Below are 26,632 nucleotides of genomic sequence, written 5' to 3'. Positions count from 1 at the left end.
GTGCTCAGGGCTCACCTGCTGGAGATGCTGGAGCCAGGGCCCTCAGGGTGCCTCCAGCTGGCTCCTTTCACAGGCAGCCACCAGGGAGCAGCTGCCACCTGCAAAAGGACAAGAGCAGCAGGGAAGGACGCTCAATTCCCAGCCAAGGGATGTGCTGAAAGCCACCAGATCCCTCCCAACCCAAACCAGCCTGTGCCTGCATGAATTTCAGCTCCTGCCTGACTTCGGTCTGATACAATCTGCAGAAAGGAAAAAAAAAATACAATTTTGGCCTAAAGAGCATTTTCACCCTAATTATTTACTCCCTGGACTCAGTGTTTTGACATCACTGAAACAATCCCTGATGATGCCCTTTAGCTGGGGGTCAAACACTCATCTTGCAACACATTTGCTTTCCAGGTCATTAACCCATCAGCTGATTTTAAATTATTTGCTCTCAGCTTCCAGAAGGTGGAGACAGAAGAACCACACAAGGGAAGTGAAGCATGAAGCCTTTCTCTTTTTTTTTTTTTTGCCCAGCTGGTTTGCTGGGAAACATCACACAGCCAAAATCTGTAGCAATGCAGACATTGAGTAGCTCTCTCAAACCAGAAGTCCCAAATTTGTTGCTTCAATGCCAAGGAGTTTTTCCTGGAAGACATTCTTTAGGGATTTCTTCTATAAGGCTTACTTCAAAGCAATGCTTAACTGTTCTGATTCATATTCACTTACAAATAATTATTTTAATAATGGGGCCTTCACTGAGGCAAAGAAAGGAACATTTATGCCACACATCAACAGTGGGTTTATTGCAGCAGCTTCCAAACTACTCCTATTACAGAGATAATGCCTATAAAGAAAAAAATCAGAGAAAATAAGCCTGGAATGGTTTAGGAGGTAAACAAGCCAGAGGCTGGTTAGTCCTAGGCTGACTTTGTCAAGTGTTATTCACAGAGGTAGGAAAGGAGCCAGGAGTGTTACCCTTTAACTCACCAAACCTTCAGAGCAAAGTCCAAAAAGTCGCTGCAAGCTGGTGTTGAGGAGACCCAGAACCAGTCTGGGCAAACAATTCTAACAGCAGCTTCTAGGGGGAAGCTGCATCCTTCAACACAACATGTAATTACATGTGTGGGTTATCTGTGTCACACAGAGATTGCTGAGAAAACTCTGCTCCAAGCTACACATCAAATCCCTGGCGTGGATATTTCAATAGCCAGTGACCAAACACACACATCACCCTGGGTCTGGAGCCTCGTCAGGCTGTGCTCTTCCAGCCCTTCCCTCCTCCCCTCCCAGCACACACAGATTTGGCCTGCAGCACATCTGGGTATGGAAAAGCTCCCTGGAAATCAACAATCAGCAATCCTGGACTAAAGCTTCAAACCCCAGAGTGAGACCTTCCTGCAGATCCTCTGCTCAACTTCACAGCACTAAACTTCAGAGTGATGGGCAGCTAAACTGATACAACAGCCAAGGTTTAAAACTAGTCTGATTTAACCAATTCCTTGCCCATATTGAGGTTTGACCTTTAAACTACACTGGAAATAGGACAGAAATCCAAAATTAGCACTTTACAGCTATTTAAGGAAAATAAAAGAGCAGCAGAACCCCTTGCTAAAGCTAAAATCTGAAAGATCACAAGAAAGATTTCGACAGTTTCTAAGCACAGCATATTTTTGTAAATTAAACTGCTGGGTTTTGGATAAAAACATCTCTGCAGGAGACTGCAAAGATTTACACTTTAGACGACTTTAATTTTGGAAAACATTTTTGTGATGCAAAAGAAAAAGCAGATGCTTTCAATCAGGCTGGTTTATTTTAACCCAAGAAGAATGTCTCTCACTGCGTGTGCACAGCTCCCGGCTGGGGCTCTGCTGAGCCCCAAATGGCTGCCAGGCCCTGCAGAGCACCCAGAGCACTCACACATGCAGGGCTGGGGCAGGATAACAGGGAGAGCACCCAGAGCCTGCAGGAATTACCTGAGACTCATCCAAGGCAGCCCCTGGCTCTGCTAACACACCCCAAGCTGCTCCTTCCAGAAATCTCCTACCTGGAATCCACAGTTCCCTCCCAGAACTTCTCCCAAGTCTTTCAAGCTTTTAATTGCTCTAAATCTAATTAGCAGAAGAGCTAATTAGACAGAGATATTACAACATCACAGTTAATACAGCCAAGTCCTCCCCTGCCAATAATGAGCTTAGTTACTTTCATAACACTTCACGTTCTGCTTCCCTCCGAAACACGTTCTGTGCACAGAACAGATTCCTGCTGTCCCAACAGCAGCAGATGCTGCTGATCAGATCTTGATCAGAGCACAATCCCCCTCCTTGTGGGTAATTCTTGCAGCACGTCACCTGTGCCAGGTTACCCCACCTGCCCTGCAATCCTGGTGCACAGGGAAACATTCCCAGAGCAAAGCAGAGGCACAAAGGCTTGGTTTGGTCTGATCCAGCTGGAAATGGGGATTATCCTGCTCTCCCCTCCAGGATTAAACCTTGAGAACTCCCTGTTCTGCTTCTTGCAGACCCAGAGAACTGTGAAAAGAGAGCCCAGTGTGCTAGCACTGGGAAGAGCTCAAACAATTCATTCCAGCCCACGAGCTTTGCACTGGGGCAGAGCAATTTGCAGAGCTGGAGCCTGAGCTCCCACTAACAGCCTGCAGAAAACTCTCCTCCTAAGAATTCCATTTGCCTTTCCAAGTGGGCTGGGACAGCCTAGCTTTAATTGCTCCATTACCTCACAATGTCAAGATTCTTAAACTACTTCACAATTAGCTTGAAGAAAATTCCTTCCTAAATCTATGGAGAGAAGAAAATTAGAGTGGGGACCATCACCGAGTGAGTTTCACTGTCAGCATTACCCTGTTGCTGCTGCAGTAGGGCAACACCACTAAAAACCACCCCAAAGCCATCACAGCATTTATTATTCCTGCACTAACCTGTCACAGGCCACGTTCGAGAGAAAAACAACCCCCACTTGAGGAGCCAATCTCAAATTCAAATCAGATTTATGTATCCCAAAAATTACCAAAAATAAACTCAACAGAGGAGCTCATCTTGGCTCAGGCTCCAACATTTCCATCAAGTAGCAAGTCCCCTGAAATAACAAAGCTGTGGATTTGAACTTTAAGGCAGGCCCACAAGATATGACAAATTCGTGCTGCTGTCCAGTCATACTGCACCAAACATCAGCTTTTTTTGTGCTACAGCATTCTAATGCTATTTTAATACAGTATTTTAAAATACTCCAGGTCAGGATAAACAGCTGGAAAAAACCAAAAGTGACTGCAGAGTAAGAACTTCAGAATTAACTGTGTTAAAAGAGACTTTGAGTGAAAAGCAGCCCAAGTGTGGAAGCCACTTTAAAACTCATTTATTAAGTGGCGGGTTCTTAAAAAGTACTTAAAACCACTCCAGTTCAGAAGCTGACTTAATAGGTTACCACTTGTTTCAATCAGATGGTGTCGAGCTCTGCACATCTTTAATATGCAAGAGGATCTTGTTAGCATTGGTAGGATGTGAGGAAAAATTTGTTATTCAGTAAAGAACATAATTTTTGGATGAGGTTTTATTTTATTCATGTAAGGCAGATACACATAAATCTCTGACAGTTCTTCATGCTCTAAGCCAGATCCTAAACCTTGAGCACTGATTAATGAACTACTGAAGAAAGAGGCAGACAGAAAACAGAGCATTTTTAGTAGGGTGAGAAGTTTAAGAAATAAAAATAATTACTGTGCAAAGGATCCACTTCAGTGTCCCCAGAGAGAACAAACCTGCTGTAATTATGGACAGGGACTGAGCCAGGACTGGGAAATGCTGCCCCACACAAACAGAACTCCCAGTGAGCAGAGGATGTGTCCAGCAGGCAGCTCACACCTGCACCAGGGCTGCACTGGCATCTCCAGAGGTCCCTCTCAGGATGCTGTGAATGCCTGATTTCACCAGCTCCTGCAATTCCCATGCTATTTATTCCATCAATTAAAAGTCCCAGCTCCCTCAAAGCTCTAATTACAGAAGAATCTGTTCTCACTCTTAATTTCTAATGTTAATGGCCTCCCTCATGAGCTCAGGAACAGAAGCAACAAGGGGGTTTGTTTAATATTGAATATTATCTGCCTTAAAATCCAGCATTTTACAGCAGTTTGAAACTGCACACCAAGGAAAGGCAGTGGCTTTAAAATATATTTAATTTTACTTTGTAAGTCATCAACTACAAAAAATATTTCAGACTTGATTGGAAACAAGCACTTCTATGAAGGGACCTTTTCTTTGCACAAGGAAAGGTCATTGAACTTCAGTTCAGGCAGTGTAAAACTTCACAGCCCTGTCAATCCTCCAAGAAAAATAACCACAAATACGTGATGCTCAAATCCAGTCAGATTCATTAAGTGCAAGTTTTGGAATCACAAGAAGCTTCTTTTGAGGAATTGATATTCCTGGTGAAGGCAGACACCTCTGGAAGTCTAATTTCCAGCCAACCTCTAAATCTGCACTCCAACTGGTCATTTTTTCCACTAACCAAGAGCACATGAGCTGCAAGGAGAGGAGATGTGCACGGATTTATCCTGAGGCACAAACCATGCCCTGCTTTAAACTGCAGCTCTGATGACACAGGCTGATGTTCCTGGCAATTCCCAGGGAGAATTCCTGCACATCCCTCTTGGCAGTGGGAGTAGAGCACAAAAGCCCACAGAGGAGCAGCTCCATCTCCCAGCTCCTTGCAGGGAGCAGCTGAAGCAGTGGGGGCTGCAAGAACAGCTCACCCTGCCCACACTGGCCCACCTGCAGCCAGGGCTGCTCTCAGCAGCTCCTTGGGGTGTTCAGCTGAAATGCAGAATGTTTCAGTTTGGGGTTACTGTCAAACAGGCAAATTGCACAGCTGCAGGCCACTGCAGAGGTTTCCATACAGACAGGGATGGAAGCAGCATCCCACAGTTCTGGATTGGCCAGAATTTAGTGCTGGCTTGAGCTGCCAGTGAGCCAATTCCACTGCATTCCAGACCCAAAATTCCATACCCTCACAAAGGCAGCACACATTTGTATGCTCTCAGGCTCTTCAGTGCAGAATTTATCTGGTGTTGAAGCAAAAATTAATTTTTCTGCCTTCCATGTGCCAAGAACAACAATGTCCCCACTCCTCTCCAGTGGGCAAAGAGTGAGGCTGCACTCCTGTTGTGCCATCCATGGTACCTGGGCAGCAAGGAAACTCCTGCAGGGATTGGCAAAAGCTCTCAAATCCCTCAGAATAAAATGGAATTATGGAATGGTTTGGGTTGGAAAGGACCTGAAATCCCACCCAGTGCCACCCCTGCCATGGCAGGGACCCCTCCCACTGTCCCAGGGTGCTCAGAGCTCCATCCAGCCTGGCCTTGGGCACTGCCAGGGATCCAGGGGCAGCCCCAGCTTGCTCTGGGCACCTGTGCCAGGGAACAACTCCTGCCCAATATCCCATCTCCTGCTGCCCTCTGGCAGTGGGAGCCATTCCCTGTGTCCCGTCCCTTTCCAAAGTCCTCTTCCACCTCTTCTGGAGCCCCTTCAGGCCCTGGAACAGACTCCAAGGTCTCTCCAGAGCCTTCTCCTCTCCAGGTTGCATGTGAAGAATTTAAGAGGTGAAGCTCTCAATTTTTTAAGCCCTCACAAATAATCTCAGCTTCAAAGGGCCTTCCCCCCTCACCCCACAAAATCCTTTTGCATTTGAAGGAGCCCTCCCCTGTTCCATCAGTAACTCCCTCATGTGCACAGCACCAAATCCTCCCTCAGCCACGTGACCACCACAAACTTGGAGGCCAAAACTAAAACCTGAGTTCCCAGAAATGTGCAACAATTCCATCCCTGGCTGCTCCACCCCTTTTTACTGCTTCCCTTCCAGAGCTGAGGCCAGCCCACATTCCTGCCAGTGGCTATGAGGAGCCCACCTCACCTCCAGGAAAGGCACACCCAGAGCTCCAACAATCACCCTGCTCACTGCTCAGCAGCCCCAGCTCTGCCTCAGCCAGTGCCTCTGAGGCTCTGCTCAATCTGCCTTAAGAACTGGAGAACACAAAGTGGCCAAACAGAGCAAAACCCCCAACAGACACACAGCTCATCACTTCTAAATGATTTAGTTTGGTACCTCCACTTTCACCTTTCCCCAGTTATTTCACTGCATGTGAAATACTGCTTTAAAAATTTACATTCCTGTTGCTCTTCCCCTATATTCACATTTATATTTCACATGCCTGTGCTTCACCTGGAGAAAATCCTTGTCAAAACACTCCTGAGCCACTGAGACAAAGGAAAACCACAGTCCTCTCTCCCACTGGTTACCTGGAGGGATTTGCAGTGCCAGTAACACACCAATATTTATATCTTATTTCTGCTTTTCATCTGATAGCTATGATAGAGAAGGCGACTTTTAACAGCAAGTTTATTTTAACAGCTCCAGAAAACCTTCAGAAAGCAGCAGCCAAAAAAGACCAGTTTGGGCTCCATCCAGGCCTCTGGCACAACACTTGTCCTGTGAGCACTGCAGCCAGCACTGGGAAATTTGGCTGACACACTCAGGAAAGTGGCTCCCAACACTCTGTGTTTACAAAATTGCCAAGGCTAAGCTAACAGCAGCATTCTTGGGGTTTGTTTGTTTGTTTTAAAGCACAGACACTGATTTAGGGATTTCTGCAACACAGAGCTACACAGGAAAAGGAATTTCTTTTCTGTTGGGATGAGCCATTCATTTTTTTTAATTTGTATTTTTTATTATTTTTATGAAGGCAGAACAAATCCATGGATGGATTTAGCATCAGTTATGCTGGTGGTGGGAACTGCAATTTAGCCTTATCTCTCCCAGTGCACAAATGCTAGTCCTGAATGAAAAGATTACAAACTGCACTTGTAATCTTCCTTCCCTGGCAGCAGGAACCCAAATCCCACGTTCTCTGCCAGGCCCTCAGAGCACACACTCACACAGGGCTTCCTGAAAAACCTCCCCTCTCTCAGGCTGCCCCTGGAAAACAGAAATCAAACTGTGCCCCTTCAGAGCCAAGGGGAATTCTGACAGGAGGGGCTCAGGAGGTGATTTTGTCCAAACCTGTGCTCAGAGCAGATCAGCTCACCCAGGAGATGGCAGGACACAATCTGCTTATCTGCCAGGAGTGCAAAGGGCACCTGACCTGCTCAGGAGGAGGTAAAGGAAGCCTGAGGAAGGCTCAGCAACACATTCACAGCAGAAAAATAGGAAAGAAGGCAAGGAAGGTTTAGTACAGAAATTTCTTTCTTTTTAAACCAATATTCACTTTCACTCAACAGGAAAACTGGATTAGCTCCAGAGGAGGCAGCACTGCCCCTCCCAGGATCACTGCAGTGCCCAGGGGGATGAGGGGAGCTGGAAAAGCAGCAAATGAACACAGGATCCTCTAGAGAGGAGGAAATATCATAAACCCCAGCCATTCACAACATAAGGAATCTTACAGACAGCCTGAACTTCTCAGGTGGGGGCAAAGAGAGACAACAAGGGGTTGATACCAAATTTTGCTCATCAGGAATTGATGTTTTTAATTGCTTTTTAAAGAAAAAAGGAAACAGATTGCAAATCCTCCCCACTTCAGCCCATGATTCCTGGCCAAACACCTCTCCATAATTCCCATTTTTGCACCTGGCTTTGGGGACACCACAAAGCTCAGTTCTCCCTGCTGTGATTGCCACCAGAGCCCAGGGATTGCCCAGGGAGCTTCCCCCTGCTGTGCTACTCACTGCTTGGTGGATGTCAGCCTTCACTGCCTCACTCAGCATCCCCTCAAACACAAAGGAGTCACCAAACTTCTCTGCCTGTGGAAAGAACAAAGGATTCAACCATTATGTCAGCAAAGGAGCGCTATTCTTGGAACCACACTGAACACTTACAGCTTTGTTTTATCAAGGATTAGAAAATTCAGAGAATCCTTAAGGTGGAAAAAACCTCCAAGGCCATCAAGTCCAACCTTTGACCAAACAAATTCTAATAGTGAATTTGAGTTCTCTTTCAGGGAAGCTGTTTTGGAACAGAAAAGAAGGGATCTTTTCCCTGGATGTTGTTTTTGTTCAGCAGCCACTGGGCAGATGGCAGCTCACTGAGCTTCTGCACGTGTTTTTACTTTTATTCATTAAAAATGCAGTTCTGATTGTCCCAACTGCTTTCAGATGCTACAGTCATCAGTCTAATATGAAAGGGCATGTTTCATTCCTCTTATTTTTAATTGGGAATCACAATAAAAGACTTGAGCCTTGTCACTTACTGCTCCATCATCACTAGTACCACATTTAAAAGTGCTGCTACAACAATAAAGAGTTAAAAGTAACTCAATCATTATATCTAGCATTATATCAATATAAAAGAATAAAAAATACAAATAATTTCCATCAATCACAGTACATTATACCAAGAGAAAAAAAGTGAGGAGGTGTAGGTGGAGCCCTCAATGACACCAGCTGAGCCATGGGGTCTGCAGCAGCCCCCAGGGGATGCAGTTCTGCCTGCCAGGGCTCCAGGAGCATTTGGATAACTCCCAGGCACAGGGTGGGACTGCTGGGGTGTCTGTGCCGAGCCAGGGGTTGGACTTGATGATCCTTGGGGTCCCTTCAAGCTGAGGATATTCTGTGATTCCACATTTAACCCACTACACACGTGCTCATCCCAGAAGCTGTTTGCTACAAGCAAGCTTTGTTCCAACTCAAATTAGTTAAACCTCCCTTTTTTCATAATTGTGGAGCTAAGAAACAGAAATAGCAGACAAAAGAAGCTCTTCATCCAACCAGAGGACCCTGCCTTCCAAATGAGAGCCAGTTCATCAAGTGAATTCAGCAAAGTGCCTCCTTGGAGAGCTGCTCCTTGCCCAGGTTCCACTTCCCTGAAAGGCTGTCAGGGTTTGTCACAGCTGTGTGGGAACAGGCACCTGCCAGGAGGGATCTGAGCTTCAGGCACAGGGGCTCCTTCCTGGCAGGAACCTCCACACATTCCTGGTCCTTTGTCCCCAGGAACAGGCACACAACTGTCACTGCAGCTGCTGTTGTCTCCTCCTGAGGCACAGGGCTCTCTGTCTGTCACCAGCAGAGCTGTGCTGAGCCAGCCTGCAGAACCCCTGGCCATCTCAGTTTGTTAAATCCCTTCTCCAGGTTTCTCTAAAACAAGGAGAATCTAACCTGGTACAAAGAGCTCCAGTGTTATAGCAGCCCCTTTGAGCCAGGTCTCATAAGCTCTCAGAGGTCTATAACACACCCAAGATAGCTCAGCTACCCTTGGATGCATAAAAATCAGCAGGATGGCTTGTGGGGCAGTGTTGGAAACAAAAAAAGTTTAATAAAAGGCAAAATAACAAACAGAAAAACCGAGCCAGGTGCAGGAGGTCCTTGCTCCTGGTACAACACTTCACAAAAGCCATTAGTTTCTTTGTTCTCTTCTTTTTCTAGTAAATTGCCCAGGTAGGGCTTTTTGGCTCCTGTCCAATAGCCATCCTTAAGTTTGAGGTGAAGTCCCCACGGCCTGTGAGGTGGCTTTTGCACCTAATCAAGGAGAGAAACTTCTGGGCTTCTTTCCTTTCTGAGGGGACAAAGGAGAGTTTTGTCACTTTGTTAACAGGGGGCACTCTCCTATACTCCAGCACCCAAACACCAAAAAACCCCAAGCAAACCACCCCAAAAGCCGCTGTGGAGACCTGCTGGCCTCACCCAGGCTGCAGGGCAGACGTGAGCTGAGATGCCAATTACTAAACACAACAACAAACCCCTGCCTGCCCTTTCAGCCCAGGACAGCAGGGCAATTCCCTCTCCCTCTATCTCCAGCAGAAATCCTGCAGTGTGCAATTCCCAAACAATGCTGTGACATGCTTCAACAAGACAAGCTGGCTCCAGCTGGGGCTGTCCCAGGCTGAGGGGAGCCCTGGTGCCTCACCTCAGTGACGTAGCCCGTGGCGTTGACAAAGCTCTCGAAGTCCCGGTTGCTGACCTCGTACTGGTCCATGTAGAAGCTGCCCAGGTGCACCCTGCGGGCTGGGCCCTCTCCATCCTGCTGGATCTGGGGCTCCTGGGTGCCCATGGTGAACACCCCAGCTGGGATCAGCACCATCTGCACAGCAAACAGCCCAGGGAGGCACAGTGAGACACTGAGGAGCCCAGGCTGCTCTGCTCCTCACCTCTGCAGCTGATTGGGAAACGGCATTTTGGGCAGCCCATTTGGGGACACAGCAAACAGAAATGTAATTGAGAACAAATCCCCATTTTTCACAGCAAGTCTGGGTCATGCCTGTGCTCCCATGAGGAGAAACATGCTGTGTTTCCTATGTTACACTGAGCTGTTATTTCTGCAGCAAAGGAGCAGACAATGAGCTCACAGCAGCTCCCCAGCACCTCTCCTGCCTCTTCAGGGCAGGGGAATGAGGATTTGGCATCACCTTTCTCATCCCATTCCCGTGTTCCTTCTCCACTGTAGCTCTCTCCCAGCCACACCTAAAATTCACACAACTTGTAACTGGCCCATAAAAAATGCTACAAACATCTTCTCCTTCAGACTGCCCCCATCTGAAGCTGGCTGTGTCCTTGTAAAGTTCTCCACTGAGAAGAATCTGAGCTCTTACAGACAGTCTGGAACTGACTCCATAAAAGGCCTTCAGGATAAATTTGCTTACATTTTTTAGGACTTAGGAAATGACAACACAAAGTTGCACCACTTCCTCCCTCCCAATCTCTCTTCAAGCCTCGGTAGCTGGAACGACTCCCTCAGGAGGTTTCCAAGCCAGGCTGAGCTCACTGGGCTAAAACCATGTGCAAAATTAACTCTTGCTGGCTCCCCAGTTCTAAAACCATGCTGGAAATAAATAAACCTGTTTGTGGGTGATACAGAGGCCAATTCTTCCCTCACTTCTCTGCTGGTAAAGACATTTTCTAACTGAGCATCAGCAAGTTGCATTGTGAGCTAATTAGTAATTAGCTTGCATTACCTACTGCTGGAGCTGCCAGCTGCACGAAGGGTCAGAGAATTTTTTCATCCTCCAGACCTACAGTGAACTGCTCAGTTTATCACACAAAATATCCATCGGTGACACGGATGCCAAGCACAACAGGGATTATTCAATTCATACCCTAAATATTCTCCAATTTATGAAGCGAGTTCCCCGCTGCCTGTTGCACACAGGCTTTTTCAGGCTGACGCAGCTTCCTAGCACCAGAACAAAGGCAGCAGGAGATAAATTCCCTCACGTTTCCTCCCGTTCTCTCCGCGAGGCAAGAGCGAGGTGGGGCCCGAAGCAGCACCTGCGCCCAAGCCCAGTTCCGCCCCACCCGCCCATAACTTAATTTAACTTTCCCCACAGCAGTCCCCCGGCTCCTCCGTTACCCCGGAGGAGGCCGTGCCCCTCCACGGCCACCCCTCAGGTGGCCGAGCCCCTTCCCGGCCCGGCCCCGCCGCTCACCGGCCCCTGCCCGCCGCTCCGCCCGCTGCCCGCCGCCGCTACCGCCGAGTAGCGCTGCGCCGCCTCCTCCCGCCCGTCCCCGGCGGCCCGGTTGGCGCTGCAGCCGCAGCCCGCGGTGCCGGGGGTCCCGGCGGCCGCTCCCGCTCCCATGGCCGCCAGCAGCAGCGGGAGGAGGCAGCGGCACAGCCGGGCGGGCGCCGCCATCTTGGCGGCGGGGCCACGTGCCGCGTCGGTCACGTGACCGGGAGCGTCTTAAAGGGACCGCGCCGCGCCCTGAGGGGCGGGACCGGGGCTGTTCCCTCGTGTCCCTCTCTATCCCCCCTTGACCTTTCGTGTCCCTCTCTGTCCCCTCCTGCCCCACTGTCCGTGTCCTCTCAGTGTCCCTCTCTGACCTCTGCTGACCCCACTGTCCCTCTGTGTCCTTCTCTGTGCCCTCGTGTCCCTCCCTGTCCCCCCTTGACCTTTCGTGTCCCTCTCTGTCCCCTCCTGACCCCACTGTCCGTGTCCTCTCTGTGTCCCTCTCTATCCCCTCGTGTCCCCTCCTGACCCCACTGTTCCTCCCTGTCCCTCGTGTCTTGCCCTGTCCCCTCTCGACCCCACTGTCCCTTCCTGTCCTTCTCTGTCCCCTCCTGACCCCACTGTCCCTCCCTGTCCCCTTCTGTCACCATCCACAGCGGTTCCTGCTGATCCCTCCCTGGTGCAGAGCATCCCGAGAGGGGAGCTCAGCAATGCACTCGGATGGATCTCAAATGGGACACGAATCCCACCCGTCCATAAAACACCTCCAGTGTCCCCACAGGTCTCTCATGAAAGGCACCAAGGTTGTGCTCCCAGGCCTGTCCCTGGAAAGGTGCTGTGGGATTGCCCCTCTCCAGCAGGGAATCACAATTCCTGGGTTCTCCTCCATTTCTCCCGCAGTTCACTGAAGTTGATGGAGACTCTGTAAAATCTTCACTTTCTTGTGGGAGCTTCTCTTCAGAGCTGTCAACAGAACGGATCTTCTGCATCATCCCCCACACCGAAATAAATCTTTACTCATCCTGCGGGATATTAATTCAAAATACTCAATGTAATTTTGGCTTCTACTTGCAGCAAAGAGAAGCACGAGTGACGGAGGGGTTTGGTGCGTGTGAGTGCTGGAAGGAGCTGTGCTGCTCTGTGAAGTTCTGCTGTGTGAAATGGCAATGCTGGGAGGATTTTGTATTTGTGGGGTGCCCCATGGCAGGAAGGAATGATGAATCTGGCTCCATGTTCTCAGAAGGCTGATTCATTATTTTATGATACTATATTTAAATATTAAAGAATATTACACTAAACTATACTAAAGAATAGATAAAGGATACTTACAGCAGGCTAAAAAGATAATGAAAACTTGTGACTCTTTCCAGAGTCCCAACACAGCTTGGCACTGATTGGTCATTAAGTCAAAATAATTCACAGCAGAACCCAATGAAACAATCACCTGTGGGTAAACAATCCCCAAACACTTCCACATGTGAGCACAACACAGGAGAAGCAAATGAGATGAGAATTTGTTTTCCTTTTTCTCTGAGGCTTCTCAGCTTCCCAGGAGAAAACCCTGGGCAAAGGGATTTTTCCAGAAAACGTGAGTGTGACAGGAGGCCTCGCAGGGATGAATTCCAATTATCCATCATTAGTCCCTTTTGCATCGTGATGTGCTCCAGAAAAGCATCAGAGTGGAGGAAAACAAATGAGTACAAACTTATTTATTCAACCAACCCTTGCTGCTTTGGGGTCAGAAAATGGAAATATTCCTTTTGCATTGACAAAGCAATCTTTGCCCTTTGTTAAAGAATCAATGGCCATGAAAATGAGAGTTAAATCCAATTTATTTTCTCCTGCTAAATATTTCTCAACACAGTTCACTGAAGTGAGAGCAAAAGGTAGGCATCCAAATTCTAGAGACTTCTAGAACTGAGCACTGTCTGCCAGGATAACCTCCCCTCAATAAATCCCTGGGATTCTGGCTGTGGGGTGCTGGAATTCAGGAAAATCAGCTGATTTCCAACGAGCTGGGACAGCTCTCTGGTGTATGCAGCGTTCTCATGGCTCATTTTCTGGGAATTCTTGTGTGCATCACTTGTGTGGCTCCATCAGGAGGGTTCATATTCCTTACTCTCCCCAGAGAACAGATGAAATAATTACAGTTTGCTTCTGAGCAACTTCCATTCTGAGATCCTGAGGACTTGGAGAACTTTTGCTGCTGTGGATCCTTTTGTGCTCAGCCATGCAGGCTTTAGTTTTTCTCTCTCCTCACACCGATTCCCCACGCTTCTGACCTTGCTGTTATTAAAATGTGATGGGAATGAGAGGTTTTCCAGCACTTCATGAGAGGCTGAGGTGTTCCAGGAGTGCTTTTCATCCCTGAGTGCCTGCATGGATCTCCCTGAGGACAGAACTTCTGGGATCATCCTCCCCATTGTGAGGACCAGCCACGAGCAAGAGGAGGCAGATTGATCCTTGCAGTCCTGGAATATCTTCTGCTCTCATTTTTCTTTCAGAGCTGTTGAGCTGCAACTGACAGCAGAGACAAAACCAAAACAGCAGAGACAAAGCCTCTGCAAAGGCACCCAGCAGGCTGGAGGTGCAATGTTTCCAAAACAGCCAATTGTTAGTTGCAAATTTGTCAACATGAAACAAGACAATAGAAATAAAAAGCAAATAACAGACTTCAAATTTCCTTTTAACATCTTTCATCACTACTGAATTTCCATAATTGCTAAAAATAAAGTAGGAGTGGAGCAGAACAAGGTTTGAAAAGGAGAAAAAGAACAAAGTACTCCAATAGCAAAAAATAAAAATCCCTCACAAGTTGTTTTCCTGTGACTGAAACCACATTGAAATTGGGCCAAACATTCACAGTGCAGCTCCCAGGGCTGAAGTGATACCTACCAAGCAGTGTTTTTTCATGATTTCCTCTCTGAATTCTTGAGTTCGTTCCCTCGACCCTCTGGGGGTGTGTGGGCTCCGAGCCCAGCCCTCATTTGATCAGGACTGTTCCCATCTCAGGGCTGCCTCCTGTAGGTCCCATTATCAGGGAAAATTCCTGTAAGGGAATACTCTGCCCCTTCCCCAGGTGACCTTTCCCACTCCCACGCTGCCCTACAATTTTACCTCTTTTCAGTGCTGTAAGACCATAGGAGCCCCATGAACTCACAGTGCCTGCAGCAGCACCCAGAGCAAGCTCCCAAAGACAAATAGAAACATTCTCCTGCATTGGGAGCTTCCATGATTATCTTGTCTTTGCCACCACCCCTTCAAATCTAGCAAGTTCTTTGCAGAGCTTGGTCGGTATTTTTGGCTGAATGCCCAAAAATTGGTGAGGGGCCATCAGAGCATCAAGGGGGAATGGATTCCAGCTGACAGAGAATAGGTTTAGGTTGGATATTAGGAAGAAATCACATCCTGTGAGGGTGGGGAGGCCCTGGCACAGGGTCCCCAGAGAAGCTGTGGCTGCCCCATCCCTGGAAGTGTCCAAGACCAGGTTGGATGGGGCTGGGAGCAGCTCAGACCATTCTGGGATGCTATGAGCTCCTCAGCCTTTGAAGAACTGACCAAGACCCAGAATCAAATGCAGTCCACAAGCAAACATGTGGTATTTGGTATTTGTGGAGGAATGCCTCCAGAGGGGCAGACTCCTCTCCCTCCCTGGGCAGCCCATTCCCCTGCTCCCCCCAGTGCTGTTGCTGGGATTTATCCCTCAGTGCTGGAGCTATTTTAAGGCACGCTGCTTGCAGAGCTGCTCAAGGTGCTCAGCAGGCACAGCTCTGCCCCTGGCTCTGGTGACAGCCCTTCTGTCACTGCCCTGCAGCCGCTCGCAGCCTCCGCCTGCTGAGCCCATCCAGAGATTAGATTTGATTACACAAGAATTCATTAGGATTATCTAATGATATTAGGCACCACTACTCTGCCAAATTCCTGATGAGTAATGGCTTGTAGTATTGCAGCCATGTAGGAAACCCATAAAACTCTGTTCTCTGACCTTCGCTTCAGTTCCTGAATCACGAGCTTCAGCCTCTGCATATCCTTGCTCCAGAGCCCCAGCTCCAACTCCTCTGGAGCTATTTTTAATGGGAGCCAGTGCAGGGGAAGTTATGTTGATTTCAAACGGGCTCTTCTGGGCTTGTTCCCATTCACCAGCGTTCTCCCGCTGCTGTAGAGACGGAAACAAGCGAGGACACCTCTTCTGTTTCCCCAGAGGGAAACAAACAAGAACACCATTCCTACCTGTTACCCACGGCAGCACGTGGCTGTGGATGACAGTGAATGAATGAGGGAAATGTTTCCTTCACCTAAATCCCAGTTAAAGCGATACAGTTGTTCTGCAGGCAAACATTGTACCCACCCTGCGGGGCTCTGGGCGCTGCCAGGCAGCCACAGAGGGCAGGAAAATCAGGGTGTAACTGTGGGGAATAACCTTGGCTAATATTTAAGGACAAATAATTACATAATCCAAAAAATAAATGAAATATTAATATTTTTTGTTCGCTGCTGGTCATTCTGGCTGAAGTTTTGATGTCTCGTTAGCGATACCCCCGTGCAGTAATTTTAGTGAAGAGGAACTCCAGTGACACTCGCTATTTCCAGAGTCTGGAGCCGATCCTGCAGAACGGCCGGGACTCTGATCAGCCAAGGGCTCGCACCTGAGTCACGGCAGAGGTGACGGCACCTGTGCAAGCAGGTGCTCACCTGAGCCCTCACTTCCCGCTATTCTGCGCTCCCCAAACAGCGCTGACAGCCGGTTTACTCAGCGTTTACTCGGGGTTTACCCTCGCAGCCTCTGTGCCCGCTACTCCCGTACGCTCGCCCCCCGCTCGCTCTAGGGCTCTGTGCGGACCCCCCGGAACAAAACACATCCGAGTCCCCAACCGGGGGGTGACGGCCCCATCACTGACCGCAGGGACCCGGGGCTCATCCCCGTCCTTGACCGCACAGACAGAGGAGTCCCTCTCCATCACTGACCGCACAGACCCGGAGGGTCTCGCTGTCCGCTCCCCCCGCCCGGAGCGCGGCGCGGGGCACGCTGGGAGCTGTAGTCCCGTGGGCCGCGCCCCCGCGGCGGGGCGGCGGCGGCAGGACTCGCTTACCCAGCGTGCCCCGCCGGTTATTTAAGGCACGGCGGCGGGCGCGGAGCGCAGTGACCATGTGGACGCGCAGCTAAGGCGGCGGCGGGCGCAGCCTCCGGGAGCGGGACCGGGAGCGCCGCCGGTATGGAGCTGCCGAGCCGTCCATAGCCCGCCCCGCCGCCTCCGCAGCCAGGTACGGCCGGGAGAGAGCGGGCACGGCACGGCTGGGCTGGGCGGGGAGGTAGGCGATGAGTGGCCGTCGGGGCAGCCCCGTCCCGCAGCCCGAGGGATGCAGCTTGGTGCTGGGTGGGGACACCCGGGGATGCAGCCCGTTGCTAGGCGGGGATAGCCGGGAATGCAGCCCGCTGCTGTGCAGGGATGCGTTCCCGTGCTCGGCGGGGATGCCCGGCCGCCGCAGCCCTCGCTGGAGCGGGCAGAGCCCCCTGCGCCGTCCCGGCGGTCCCGGAGCGGGGTCCCGGCCCCCGCAGCACCGCGGGCCCGGCAGCGGGGCTGCGCCTCCGCTCCAACTTTCCCCGCGTTTTTGCCTCGGGGCTCGGCTGCGAGCGATGTTTGGCGTTATGTAAACACTTGTGAGCGCCGATGGGGACTTGGCCATGGGCGATCTTCCTCTTAAATGGTCAAAAAGCGGGCAGCTGTGGGTGGATGTTTCGGAGGGTCCCGCTGACTGGCCTGACAGGCCAAATATTTGGCTGTTTCCTGGACTACAATAACTGGACTTCGGCGGGGGAAGGGGTGGGGGCACATGTACATTCCCCATGCGTGTACGTGGGATGTGCCACGGTCCCGAGCGGCTCCAGGGCTCCGTGCCGAGCGCCCCAGCCCTGCGGGTTCTGGGGGGCTGCTCGGGGGGCACGGGCTCCCTGTGGCCCTTTTGGTGCTGCTTTTCCCGCAGGGAACACGCTCCGTGCAGCGGGACCAGCCGGGCTGCCCCGGCCCTTCCCTTCCCTTGCCGGCCCCAGGTGGGTTCGCTCTGGCCGCCGGAGTTTGTCTGAGCAGACTCCAACAGGTGAAAGGCTGGAGTTGGATTTATTGCCGTGCAGCGGTGCCGTGCCTGCTCAGCCGCAGATGGATCGGCCTGCGGTCCTGCTGCTCACAAATCAGGAAGGGAGAACGTGGCTAATACAATCCAGATCTCTGCCTGATGAAGATTTAGTGGCTGCGAGTCGTGCGGGGAGTAGCGTGTGTGGGAGCCGCTGGTTTTATTTGTTAGCGAGGCTCGGTACCTGTGCATGTGTTTTATTTCTCAGCGTGTGTTTAGCTGTCTGCTTTGAGGCTGTTTTGCTGGGCTCGGGAATCAGCCCGGTATCCCAGGACTGCAGACGGGTTTGCCGGAGGGCTGGCTGACTCTGAGCCCAGGCCAGAGGCCCGAGGTGGAGCTGTTTTCCTTGCAGGGCTCAGCTGCGATGCCATGTGAGGCCAATATCCCTTCCTTCCCCTCAGTGCTTCCTCTGTGGCCACCTTAATGGGCTACCAGGCACTGGATTTCTCCTCTGTGCCTTAATTTACACCAATTTCCTCGCACAGCAAGCATTCCCCTGGTCTGAGTGCCCGGTGGCTGTGCTGGTGTGTCTGGAGCAGTCGCAGCATTGCAGGCTGGAGCCGAGCTCTGGCTGCCCAGCTCAGGCTGCTCGGTGGGTGCAGAAAGCTGTGGCATCCATCAGGCCAGAAATGCAGGGTTAACAGGACACGTGGTGAAACAAACGTGGGAATTGACCGCTGTGGGACCCAGCAGCCTGAGCTGGTAGTGCTCAGTGTGCCTAAACCAAAAGAAGGAATCACTGTGAAAACAAAACCACAGTTGCAGCGTGTTTCAAAACAAGCTGATGCTGAGCTGATTATTTCTAATGTTTTCTTTAAGCTGCCTCTTGTTTGTCAATAACAGGGGTTTTTCTTGTTAAAATACCTTATTTCCCCAAGATTAAAGTGTTTGCTTAGATGAGGTTTTTTTCTCCCATCTGCTTGTTTTGCAGTGTTGATTAAGCCTTGGAAATAGTTTCCTCTTACCAGGTTTCATAAATTAGGAAGTAAACAAACAGGAGTAACTTTGGTTTGCCTTTGCAATCATGGGGTGGAGCTTAGCTCGGGGAAATGGTTTTTATGAGATGTGCTAATCCTGAACACCATCGTTGGAGGGTGGAGGAGGCCTTGATGAGGAGCACAGGAGGGAGAGCATCTGGTTTATTTCTGATGGTGGTTGGTGGAGCTGCAGGTTTGGGTGAATGGAGCTGTTCTGGGACTGATGAGCAGCATGGAGGGGGTGTAATGGACAGTTGTGACCTCTGGTTATAAATGAGAAGTGTAATTTTGGGAGGAATTCTTCATTGAAAGGGCTGTCAGGCATTGGCAGGGGCTGCCCAGGGAGGTTGTGGAATCCCCATCCCTGGAGGTGTCCAAGCAATGCTTGGATGTGGCACTCGGTGCTCTGGGCTGGGGATGAGGGGAGGATGAGGAGGGCACAGCTGGGACTCAATGATCCTGGGAGTCTTTTCCAGCCTCGGTGGTTCTGTAACATGATCTTATCCACAGCACCATCAACCCTCTCCTGTTCCCTCAGCAAACCTGTTTGTAGCCTAGAAAATGCACAAATTGAGTTAAAGTGGAGAAATAATCTCAAATCCTGCAGCTCACAAGTGAGGGAGAGCTGCAAACCACGATGTGCTGCTGTTGTGTGGTGTGAGCTCTTGCTCTGACTTTGTAGTGACTCCTCTGCTAAAGACAGCCCTGAGTGTCCCTGACAGAGTGGCAAGCATGAGAACTGCAGGGGTGCCAGGTTTGGGGTGAATTCTGGGGATCCAGCTCCTCCATACTGTGTGTGCCAGAGAAAAGGGAACAGCCTGGAGGGCTGGTCAAACTGGGGGGGTCCAGAAGTCTGTTCTGGAAGCAGCAGCTCCTTTTGGCTGCTTCTTATCAGATGAGCTGGTCTCTTTTTGTAAATTGCTGAAATGGACAGCATTGTGGTGGAACTCCTTGTTCAGTGCTGTCAGGCAGGATTAGAGCAGATCCCAGGTATCCTGAGCCCTTGTCTGGTACCTGCCCTTGGATTGGAGCAGGTGCTGCTTGTTCTGAGGAGCTCTTGGAGCAGGTGGAGCTGCTCTTGGCCACCTGGGCTCGTTTGTGCCCCATCAGGCAAGAGAGCAGTGCCACCTGAGCTGCCCCAGCGCTGGGGTGGCATCAGGGGCAGGGCAGTGCCAAGGGGCAGCTCTGGGACTCTCGGTGCCAGAGGAACATTGAGGGGCTGGAGCGTGTCCAGAGATGGGAATGGAGCTGGGAAGGGTCAGGAGCAGCTGGGAAAATGATCTCAGGGGGAAATTCTGGCTCTGCACAGCTCCTGCCAGGAGGGGACAGCTGAGGGGTCAGGCTCTGCTCCAGGGAACAGGGACAGGAGGAGACGGAACAGCTCAGGCTGGGCTGGGCAGGCTCAGGGTAAATATTAGGAAAAAGAACTTCACTTGAAAGAGTGAAAGCACTGAAATGGGCTGCCCAGGGAAGCAGGGTGTCCCCATCCCTGCACATGTTCAAAGACTCAGCAGATGTGGCTGTTCCTGCCACGGCTGGGTGGGCACAGTGCTATCAGTTCAACTCAACACCTGGAAGGTCTTTCCCAGCTTCCATGGTCCTGTGGTGCTGCCTGGTGTGGTGGCTGTGCTGGCTGCTCAGCACTCTGCTTTGGAATATCTGATGTGTCAGCTGGGGAGTCTTTGAGACATTATTACCCCATAAATACAAGCTAGTTGTAGTTGTAGGATTGTCTTAAAGCCAGGAGGAATGTGAGGCTCCCGTGGGAGGTGGGATGAGGGTAGTGGCTCTGTAGTAGCTGGTAGACGAGCTGCTGGCTCGCCCGTGGGTGAGTGTGAGGGAAGGCAACCTCAGCAAAGCAGCTTAGGGAGACCAAAGGGTTTAGAGGCAGAAAATCATGTGCTGCTAGAAGGTTATGTAAATGTAACATCTCTTCACAAGGAGACTGTGGTGTAAATCCTGGTTCCTAAAGATCTGCATTACTGTATGTCCCAAATTAGTTTCTTCTGCTAAGATAGCAACAGAAACTGAAGGTGCTAGGGTGGCCTGGAGCCTTTTTTTGTGCTGTTTATGTGGGTTAATGCACAGGGGGTGTTAAAAGCTGCCCAGTTTCATCCAGTGGCCTGTGCTGGGTGGGGACAGGTGCTGCTTTACAGGCTGGGAGAGCAGTAGAGAGTGTCCTGTGCTGCAGGGCAGGATGCTGGCAGTGTCCATGGCTGTTCCAAGTGATCCCTGTGCAGCCCAGCCTCTCCTGGAGGAGAGAAGCTGTGTCCATGGCTGTGTCCATGGCTATTCCAAGTGATCCCTGTGCCTTTCCTGGAGGCTGCTGCAGGAGGCAGGATGCCAGAACTGCACGGGCTTTGATCTGGCTCGATATTCCTGTCTAATTTCAGCTCCCCATGGACACTACCAAAGGACTACAGCAATTATTGCCTAATTCTCTGTCTTGGCATGAGCAGGCAGTGGCTGGGGATGGAGGCAGATCCCTCTTTCCAGGGTGCTGCAAGTATTTGTTCAATTAGCAGAGGCATCCAGAGGATCTTTTGTGGCTCTTGCTTGTGCTCTACCTGTTGAGAATGTACATTTCCAGGTCTTCAGGGCATTTGTGGTTTATGGGACCAAATTTGCTGAGAAAAGCTGTGGCTGCTTCATCCCTGGAAGTGTCCAAGGCCAGGCTGGACAGGGCTTGGAGCAATGTGGGGTAGAGGAAGGTGTCCCTGCCCATGGCAGGGGGTGCAATGAGATCATCTTCAAGGCTCCTTCCAACCCAAACCATTCTGGGATTGTATTCTGTGAAAAAGATGAAATGGAAACTACAGGAACTGTAATTCAAGCAAGGAAAGCTGCAACATTCAGCTGTGGATTCTGAACTCAGAGGAGTTTCATTTTCATGCTTGTGGTTTTGGTTAAGCTTGTTAAAACGCGGATCAGAACTTCCTAGCAGCATTCTATGGAGAATAAAATGTCAGCTGATAGCTGAGCAAGTTAACCGTCAGGAGAGAAAATGGGTTGGAAACGTGCATGGAAGTCTGTGTTGCTTGGTTTTGGATTTGTGGCTTGTGGCAATGTAACTGCAGCCTCACGTGCCAGAGCACCAACATGAACAGTGCTGCAGGAAGCTGAGTGTTCGTATCTCACCGGTGATCTTCCCTGGAGGTGTCCAAGGCCAGGCTGCACAGGGTTTGGAGCTGCTCTAGTGGAAGGGAGTGGAATGAGATGATCTGTCAGGTCCTTTCAAGCCAAACCAGTCTGTGACTCTGTGTTCATTTGGCAGAGATAATCAAAGGAGGGGGATAGCTCTGAGAGATGGAAATGCCAGATGTTTCTGGGTTGGGATGTTGGGTAATGCCTCTGCTTTTGGAGTAATGCGGTGCTGAGCTCTGAGGGAAGAGGCTCGGTGGGTTGAACCCAGTGGACACGGGCAGTTCATCCTCTCCTTGTCTGGTGCATGATCTTCTGTGGTCAGAGGGTGATAATCTCTGGGCATGCCCATGGAAGAAATTTCTGATCATAGTAGGCCAAAAAATGGCTGCTGCCCAAAGGCTGCACTTTTTTTTTTATTTTGTGCAATTGTTTAGTAGCAGTTTTGCATGAAACTTGTATAAACATTTCTTTGTGCCTTGGCCCATCCTGTCCACTTCTTCAGAAATTCAGGGATCTGCCAAGAAGCTGTGAAGAAGAGAGCTTTGTTTGCAGTCCAGCTCTGTCCCATCTGCATCCCACTGCAAGGAGAAACACATGGCCACAGATGCAGCCACCGACCTCGGCTGGCTGGTGGTGCCTCATCCCAAGGGTTAATTGAGAACTTCTGATTAAAATAACTCTGCAGTCCTTGGCTGCTTCTCTCTTAAGTGTTCAGTAGATTCAGATGCTGATGCTCGTGGGTGGCTCAGCATTTTGAACCTTTGCCTTCTGGAAAATTACAGTTGGGAGGCCAACAGGTACAGGGCAGCCTGGGAACTGGAGCCTTCATCTGTAACGCAGCCCGGCCCACCGGGGCTTTGGGGCTCAAAGTAGGTCCCCTGGCCACCAGTGGCTCTCCACACGTGCTCATCATGTGCTGGCAGTGGCTCCTCCTCTTGGGCTGGTTGTCCCGGGGCTGAGGTTTTATCCAGAGAGCCGGGAGCCAGCCGAGGTGTCCGGGAGGGACGAGCGGAGAGCGGCGCACGGGAAGCTCCTGCCTTGGGGACAGCGCTGCCCTCGGAGCCTGCAGGGGCTGCCCACGGGGACACAGGCCTTGGCTGCTCTGCCCTCTGCCCGAGGGGACCCAGCTGTGCCGGGGGACGCCCTGCCAAGCGCAGCCCTGGAGACCGACAGCGCGCCCGCCATGGAGGAGAGGGAGCCCCCGCCCAGGTGGGGAGCTGCAGAGAGGGGCCAGGGCTGGACAGGGCAGGGGGACAGGCTGGGGAAGGGGCCAGGGCTGGGGGACACAGGGCATGGAGGCTGCTCTTGGGACAGGTGAGCAAACTGCTGAGCTCAGGGAGTGTTGGGTTTGCCGAGGGGTGATGTGGGGTGCAGGAACCAGCCCCTGCTGTGGTGAGCCCTCAGCATGTACCTGGCCATGCAGGTGACATTGGGGCTGATCTGTTCCCTCTTCTTCCCTGGCCATCTTCGTTCCTTGGCCAAGCTCCAGCTGGTGTAATAAACCAAGCTTGCTCTCTTTGCCCATGACATTGGTTGTCCTGGTCCTTTTGGCGTGTTCCAGCTCTCTCCTGATAGAAATATGCTGGAAAACATTGTGTGCTCATTGGGGCCTCGTCCAGAGGCTGACGTGCAGGCTGCCTCCTCCCAGCAGGGCTGGAGCCTGCCAGGATGGGCTTCAGGAAGGATCAGCTGCAGCAAGTGCTCCTTCCTTTTAATGGGATTGAGAAGATGCTGTCAGGTTGAACTTAGTTTGGAACAAAGAAATGATATTTTTCTCCTGACAGTGTGTCTCTAATAGAGTTTCTTTTTCCAGCTGCCTGCAGATGCCTGTCAATAGGACCTGTCAGTCATGTTTCTTACCTCAGTCAGTGGCTGCTGTGTAAGGGATTGCTGTCAGAGTGTGACTTCCATGCTTTTGACTTGAATTTTCTGTAACTAGCTTGTCTGGTTGCACTGGGCAAATAATTAAAAAAAAAAAAAGGCAGGCGCCCTTTCTAAGGAGAAAAGAACATTGTGCACATTTGCTTTCCTGTACTGAGGTTTTATTGAGGTTAAAGTTACCAAAATGAGTTGCTTTATCTGTTTTCTTAAACTGCAGTTGCACCTATGAAATAGTAACTTTGGAATAACTTTGTCACTGATACGATAAATCTATTTATCTGTGGAGTGGCAAATAGTATGAATAGAATGTAATTAACTCTGCCCTCATCTTGCTGTGTGAATTTACACTGCTCTTCCTACTTATTTTTAGAGGAAGGGGAAGTGTGTGCTTGATGAGATGAGCAGTGAGTCTGATCTCTCCCCTGGGAGCAGAGGGGAGTGTGGGCTGGTGCATGGGGATTTGGGAGACCTGGATTTGAATCTGGGCCCCGAGTCTGACCTGCTGCACGTCCTTGAGAAAGTCACAGCGCTGTGCTGCTCCCTCCTTCCCCCTTCCCCAGGCTCCATCTTGCCTGATCAGCCTGGAAATTGGAGACAAAATCTGCTGCATTTTGAGTGTCAGGAGGAAAAAGATTTGCTCTGAGAAAGAGCGTTTCTCCCCCTTAATCTAACGGTTCATCAGCCACCCATGGGTGGCAGAGCAGCCTCCTGGACATGAAAGGTTGCAGCTGAAGGGAGAACAAGATCCTGTGGTAGATAAAGGCACTGCACTGATAGGGTTTTTTTAAGGTGCAGTCTCTGAAATGGAGCTCCATGTGCATAAAACCAGCAGTGCTGAGCCCTCCCAGTGCTGGGTCCCACTGCAGGTTATGGAGATCTGGTGTTCAGGATCCTCTCCCAAAATCCTTTCATTTTCCCTTCCCTGGCGAGTGCAAAGAGCTCCTTTCAGATTTGCAAAGTCAGAAGCTTTGCAGATGACAGAGCTCTGTCCTCAGCCCCAGCACAGTGATTATTCACTGGGTGAGCTTTTAAATAAAGCACTTCCTCCCTTCCTTAGCTGTTCTAATGGAGTTCTTAGGAATCTTTCCTAGCATCCTCAGGGAGGAAATCTTCCTTTTTTTACTGAATGAGAAACATCAGGTTTGGGTTCAGATTTTCAAGTTAGCTGTGTCTGTGAAAATACAGAATGCTCTGTGGGTGTTATCCAGAAAAACAGATGAAGTCTTGGTTAGTCTATAGGATCAAATTTTCAGCCAAGTAATCTTGTAAAATTTGGATTTACCAGATTATCTAAGAATTGGATTTTCAGGATAATACAGTGTTTGGTTGCATTTAAAAAGTGTTAATTTGCTTGGCCTGATTTACCAATATTAATGACCTGATTCCATTTAATTCAAACACAGACTTACCTGGTCGTGGGGGTTCTCAGATCTCTTAATTTCTGGCTGATTCTGCTTATGCCATTAAGCAGTTCTTTGTGTTTGCTTCTTTGTTGTCTCTCTGCCCTTAAACTCTGGTCTTGCTTCTGTCAAAAACTGAAACAGAATTAAACTTTCCCTCTGGAATTTCCTGTCGGCAGTAATGAACTTGAAACACTTAAGTACAGTTGGAGATTCTATTCTTAAACAACCCAGATAGTGAAAAAGACTTTGATAAAGTGCTGCTCCAGTTTTGGTACCAGTACATATAAAATTGCCAATGTTTATTGAATTGAGCACTAAACCACGGTGCAAATCTGCCAGGAGAGAGCTGGGTGCATCCTGGGACTGCAGGGCACAGCAAGGAACTTTTTTCTTAATCTAAACAAACATCATTAAAGCATCTTAGAAAGACACAGTAATTTGTATCCCAGTAGCTGGGAATCAAGCAGTTTGCAATGAGACACATTTGGGCTCGTTTATTTTACAAACAGGATTTGCAGTCGCGGGGTACAGAATTAAAATCCCACACAAAGCAGACGTGTGAGACATGAAATCGGGGAAGTAGCTTTGATTTCTTTGAAAAAGCCTTTTCAGAAATGCTGGCGATGAGGAGTGGCAGGGCAGGGATGTTGTCACAAACAGTCCCTGCGAGGAGGGACTTCAAACAGGGCCTTGACTGGGCTCTTCAAGGAAAGCCAACTCCCGGCTCTTGGAACCTGTTTTTTCTGACTTAGCATCGGCAGGGAGATGAGTGATGGGAGAAATTAGTGTGAAATGTTTACAAAGCAGCTGCATTTCCCGTTCTGAGCGTTTCCGAAGGCAGCTGTCTCACGGAGGTGTTTGATATTGAACACTCGGTTTGATGTCGTGGTGTTGTCACTGGTAATCCTGCTTTAACGGCCCGTATGAAATGTGTTTTCATGAGAAAAGGGATTGCATTTCAGGGACTGTATTAAGCTTATCCTGGCTTATTCAAGGCCATTGGGCTGAGCATATGCTCTGCTTGTGCCCTAAAATGCAGCAGGGATTGGGAGCTGGTGGGAACTGCAGAGTTCTGGGTCTGCAGAGCTTCTCCTTGGCTTTGGGGACAAACCGTGGCCAGGGCTTGTGCAAACCCTTCCTCTGCCTTTCAGAACTGCTTCTGTTCAGTCCTTTTCACTGCAGGAAAAGCAGCTTGTGTTGAAGATACACACAAGGTAATGTGTAGTAAGAAATAATCAGAACTGAACCCCGGAGCTGTGTCACTTTCTGTTCGGTCAGAGATCGCACTCGTGGTGGTGTGCTGCAGATTTGTGCTCACCAGAGCAGGGGGGAAATCCTGCAACTCCTGGGCTGAATAGCAAGTTTTCCTGGCTTTAATTCCCTGCCTGAAACTAGCTAATGCATGAATGGATGCAGCCCCACAGAGCAGAGCTGGCGGAAAAACTTGTCGGTCATTTTCTTGAAATTCACATGAAATTGAGCAGATTTGTTTGTTTCTTTATTTTAGTCACTTTCTTCAACAGAAACTTGATGTTTGTTTTCCTGTGCAGTTAAACTGTATATAAAACATACGGAGCCACTGACTTTGATATAGACATGAGGAAACAGTCACCAACAGAATTATAAAGATTCATCTTTCGGGGCTTAAAAAAATACGGTAGAATGTGTTCATAGCTCAGGAA

General features: G+C 50.0%; 2 protein-coding genes across 14 annotated transcripts in view; one reads left to right on the top strand and one right to left on the bottom strand.

Moving 5' to 3' along the window:
* SUMF1 (sulfatase modifying factor 1) overlaps window positions 1–11,635 on the bottom strand; it is a 38,354-nt gene extending 26,719 nt beyond the window's left edge. For all 5 annotated transcript variants that reach the window (XR_012582315.1, XR_012582316.1, XM_074550324.1 and 2 more), the window contains exons 1-4: window positions 11,399–11,635; window positions 9,883–10,056; window positions 7,710–7,784; window positions 16–98 (exon numbers count right to left, since the gene is read on the bottom strand). Coding sequence is in view for 3 of the 5 variants with exons in the window: in XM_074550324.1 (XP_074406425.1) it covers window positions 16–98; window positions 7,710–7,784; window positions 9,883–10,056; window positions 11,399–11,602 (536 nt within the window). In the remaining 2 variants the exon portion in view is untranslated. The remainder of the gene's footprint in view (window positions 1–15; window positions 99–7,709; window positions 7,785–9,882; window positions 10,057–11,398) is intronic.
* A 4,883-nt stretch (window positions 11,636–16,518) lies between these two features.
* The window catches only part of ITPR1 (inositol 1,4,5-trisphosphate receptor type 1), a 157,893-nt gene continuing 147,779 nt past the window's right edge, over window positions 16,519–26,632 (top strand). For all 9 annotated transcript variants that reach the window (XM_074550302.1, XM_074550301.1, XM_074550298.1 and 6 more), the window contains exon 1: window positions 16,519–16,678. The gene's annotated coding sequence lies outside the window, so the exon portion shown is untranslated. The remainder of the gene's footprint in view (window positions 16,679–26,632) is intronic.

This window comes from Zonotrichia albicollis, chromosome 12, assembly GCF_047830755.1.
Source record: "Zonotrichia albicollis isolate bZonAlb1 chromosome 12, bZonAlb1.hap1, whole genome shotgun sequence".
Classification (NCBI taxonomy): Eukaryota; Metazoa; Chordata; class Aves; order Passeriformes; family Passerellidae; genus Zonotrichia; species Zonotrichia albicollis.
This window is presented reverse-complemented; position numbering and strand designations above follow the sequence as displayed.